Source organism: Suricata suricatta, chromosome 2, assembly GCF_006229205.1.
Source record: "Suricata suricatta isolate VVHF042 chromosome 2, meerkat_22Aug2017_6uvM2_HiC, whole genome shotgun sequence".
NCBI lineage: Eukaryota > Metazoa > Chordata > Mammalia > Carnivora > Herpestidae > Suricata > Suricata suricatta.
The window spans coordinates 5,344,057-5,348,319 of NC_043701.1; the positions used below are offsets into that span (position 1 = coordinate 5,344,057).

The following is a 4,263-nucleotide window of genomic DNA, read 5'->3' on the forward strand; positions in this document are numbered from 1 at the left end:
CTCTCTCTCTCTCTCTCTCTCTCTCTCTCTCTCTCTCTCTCTCTCTCTCTCTCTCTCTCTCTCTCTCTCTCTCTCTCTCTCTCTCTCTCTCTCTCGCCCCCTCTGCTGGCTGGAAGGGGAATGACAAGCCTGCGCAACTCCATGCTGCCAGGTGTCGCGCCTGGAAACTTCCAGCCAATCACAGCCACTGTCTTTCTGCGGTTTCCTTCTCACAGCATCTCCCCTCTGCCCTAGCACAGACACGCATGCTGTTTACGGTACACGCAGGGCGGAGCGCACGGGGGAGAGATGGGTGACCCTCACAAGTCACCAACGGCTGAGTTCATGAAAGCCTGAACTTTTGGGGATGAAAAAAAAAAAGGTGAAAACGGTTGCAGCTTTGGAGGCTCCAGGTCCTTACCTTGTTGAGGTACTCCCGAGCCTCTTCACCACTCCCACTGTGGTAATTCCGGATGCCTTGAAGCAAGTAAAGTCTTAGAAACAGTACCTTCTCCTTCCCACAGTTCCCCTAAAGTTATTGGGAAGAAAAAAAGGATAAGGTGGCCTCATTTCTAATCAGAGATCTGTAACGTTCACACTTGTAATTCCCTTCATCTCCACGGGGCAAAATAGCGTAATTAAAATGTCGTTTCCTTCCGGTCGGTAAGGAGGCGCACAGCCACCCAAACCTGGGGCTGGTCTGTGCTGCCCTGGGACTTTGAGCAGAAATCTGCTGGCCTGGGGAAGTCGCCTTAGAAAAATCACTATTCTCGGGCGCCTGGGGGGCTCGGTCGGATAAGCAGACGGCTTCGGCCCAGGTCATGATCTTACGGTTCGTGGGTTCAAGCCCTGTGCCGGGCTCTGTGCTGACAGCTCGGAGCCTGGAGCCTGCTTCCGATTCTGTGTCTACTTGTCTCTGCCCCTCCCATGCTCATACTCTGTCTCTCAAGAAATAAATAAATATTTTTTAAAAAAAAAGAAAAAGAAAAATCCTTATTCAAATCACAACTCTTGAGCTGGGACTCACCCATGTGAACTGTTTCCATTCAAAATGTCTATTTTTTTCTGCATTTAAGTCTTCCCCGAGACTCTACGGAATGCGGTCACCAGGTCTGTCGGTTGGGGTGACCATCGGCGGGCTGTGTGGCCAGAAAACTGTCCCTCTGGCCACACACTGAGTAGCGCACAGGAACAGCCCACCTTGTGAAGCCTTTAACGACCCCCTGACAAAGAGCATAAAATAAGGGCGCCGGGCAGGTGACCGAGGCCAGCTCACCTTCATGCGGCCAGCTACAGTGTAACAGGAAGGGGCTCGAGTGTAGAAATGGGCTCCCTGGTACGCAAGGTGACGTCCAGTAACGTACCTTAATGTGGACCAGCCTCTGATGGTTTTCTCCGTAACAGTTTTTGAAGCATTTCTGAGCCAAGTTCAGCTTTTTTTCTGCGTCGTCAAGGCACTCCAGCTGCTCCAGGCGGAAGTAGCACCACACGATGTCCAGCTGAAGCACCGCGTAGTTGTCCACCGTGTCCAGCAGCTCCGTGCCACACTCACTGGGCGGGGGGACAGCACACAGAAGGAGCGTTAACAACCTTTTTGTGCATTTCTGCAAGTCTTTTCCCGGTTTTCACTGTATTTCCAAAGACCGGCTGTTCTAATTTTTTATTCTTTTTAATTTTTTAAATTTATTTTAAATTTATTTTTGAGAGAGAGAGAGACAGCATGAGCAGAGGAGGGTCAGAGAGAGAGAGAGGGATACAGAATCTGAAGACAGGCTCCAAGCTCTGAGCTGTCAGCACAGAGCCCGACGCGGTACTCAAACCCACAACTGTGGGCTCATGACCTGAGCCGAAGCCGGACGCTCAACCGACTGAGCCCCCGGGCGCCCCCAGACCAGCTGTTCTAAAGCGCAGCCCCCTGTGTCTGCGGAGCCCTCCTAGCGGGGAGGGCCCAGGAAGGATGGTCAGGTACCATCCGCCCCGGGCACATACACACTTTCCCTTGCTACACCGGGAAAGAGGTTCAGTAGGAGGTGGAAATTGGGGTCACTGTGTCAAAACCCCTTGGCAAACATGAGGGGACTGTAGTTTAAAGCAAAGGTTTCCAACCCTGACTGCAAAGCAGAACCACCTGGAAGTGAGGAATTTATTTTTTTGTTGTTAATGCTGATGCTGAGATGCCATCTCCATCACGTTGTCACAGAAACATCTGGAGACGGGGCCTGGAGGTTGGAGGTGGAAAATCTCCCCGGGTGATTCTACCATACAGCCAAAGCTAAGCACCAATGCTTTAAAAACACACCAAACCAAACCAAACAGAACAAAACCCCTACTTACTGGGAATGCCCCAACTGGTGAAAACAAGGTTCCCATGTGCAATCACCGGCAGGCTAGGAGGAAAAACGATCCAGAAAATTCCAGGCTCTAAGCGCTTAGCGGATGGGGGGCAGGGGACCAGGTACGGGCCAAATGCTACTCCATAGCTTGGCAGCAGGGCTAAACCCAGGTCCAGAGAAAGGAGAAGGTGAGACAGCGGGATGTTGACAAAGACGGACATCAAGATCATTTTTATTTAAAAATGTGGGTTTTAGAAATTCATAATGCAAACCCAGACCTGAAATCTGAACCTCCCCGTCAACAAGGAAGGAAAATATTTGGAATCATGTGTTTACACCTAGACAAATGTGAGGGGCGCCTGGGTGGCTCGGTCGGTTGAGCATCCGGCTTCGGCTCAGGTCACCATCTCGCAGTTTGCAAATTCAAGTCCTGCGCCGGGCTCTGTGCTGACAGCTAGGAGCCTGGAGCCTGCTTCAGGTTCTGTGTCTCCCTCTCTCTCTGCCCCTCCCCGCTCACACTCTGTATCTCTCTCTAAAGTAAACATTAAAGATACTGTTTTAAAAAAAGAAAGGTCTTGCCCGTTTGTTTTCGTGGGTATTCTATGAAAACTAAGGCTGCTCTTATATCAGACTATAAAACCCACGTGCCCTCACACCTCCCGCCCTGCCTGCCAGCAGCTGCCTGGAAGAAGAAAAACCGAAGAAATGTGACGGCGCCATTTACACGGGAGCGCAGGAGTCTCCTCGGTGCAATGGCGGGCCTCCCGGTGCGCACGGGACAATCTGCTGGCTGCAGGAGACACAGGCCCCTCGTCGTGAAGGTCCGTGACACACACCCTGGATCCTGCCCGCATGCCCGCGCGCAGGTGCCTGGCCGGGCAGCAGCACGTTCTCAGGATCGCTGCTCAGCCTGGGAACTTGCCTTTGAGGGAAGAGGAAGGGTCCTACGTTCAAGGTGACCTTCCATCCTAGACTCCTTGTGTCTCTGTGACCGATTATCCTGCCGTTCGTGAGAGAGCAGGGGGCACTCTGCCACCGTTTTCAGTGTCTTACATGTGTGCACAGGCTCATTCGCGTTTAATAAGCATGAAGTGCAAGGGCAGGACCTGCCTCATTTCAGGTAAACACAGTGTCCTGTGTCCACGTTCAAGCCCGAAAGGAGTCCTGTGCAACATGAAAACAAACACCCTCACAGCTGAGAGATACATTTTGTTCTTTTAGTTTCAGAAACAATACTTTCTATTCAGAGAGGGGCTTGGAAGAGAGACCACAAAATCATCACTTATATGTAATAATTCTGAAACTCTTAGGCCCGTATTTGAACCTGACCAGGTCACTCAGGAAAAAAACACAAAATTCTCAAAGCCTTGTATCCAATTAAACCATAGGACGCACTTTCATTAATGCTGCTTCGGCTTGTGGTTTTAGCAGCTTTCACAATCAACAGCTAAGAAGTTTTCATGTTAAAAACATTCATTAAAATAAGTAAATGGGCAACATTTATTTAAATAAAGCCTACTGAGCCATTTGGGCTGAATTCAGTTACTTAACAGAAGCTTACTCTATTTGCCTTAGGAGTTCAAAATGTTTACATAAAATAAAGATATTAGTTTCAAGAAACATAAGCTAAGTCTACACATCTCCGTTTTCTTGCAGGGAAGGTTGGCTAAGAAGGCTTTAGTCATTGGCTTTAAGGAACTAGATTACAGCACACCCCGGTGTCGTTTTTTCCGTATTTCTTTTACTTGGGATTCACTAAGGTCCTTTTATCTGGGGGCTTACGGGTTTTCAGCAAACTGGGAAAGTTTCTGGCCATTATTTAAGGGTTTTGTGGTTTTGTTTTTGGTCCCAGCTGCCCTTCTCGGGGCCCTCAAGCCTCCACATATCGGGTCACCTGAAAATCGTAAACTGCTTCATGACTTGTGGATATTGTGTCCTTTTCTGCCCCCCC

The 4,263-nt window shown here is 49.7% G+C and overlaps 1 protein-coding gene across 1 annotated transcript in view; it reads right to left on the bottom strand.

Moving 5' to 3' along the window:
* The window catches only part of NUB1 (negative regulator of ubiquitin like proteins 1), a 25,455-nt gene that overhangs the window by 5,732 nt on the left and 15,460 nt on the right, over positions 1-4,263 (bottom strand). The window contains exons 9-10 of the mRNA XM_029921224.1: positions 1,344-1,530; positions 401-508 (exon numbers count right to left, since the gene is read on the bottom strand). Coding sequence (XP_029777084.1) covers positions 401-508; positions 1,344-1,530 — 295 coding nt within the window. The remainder of the gene's footprint in view (positions 1-400; positions 509-1,343; positions 1,531-4,263) is intronic.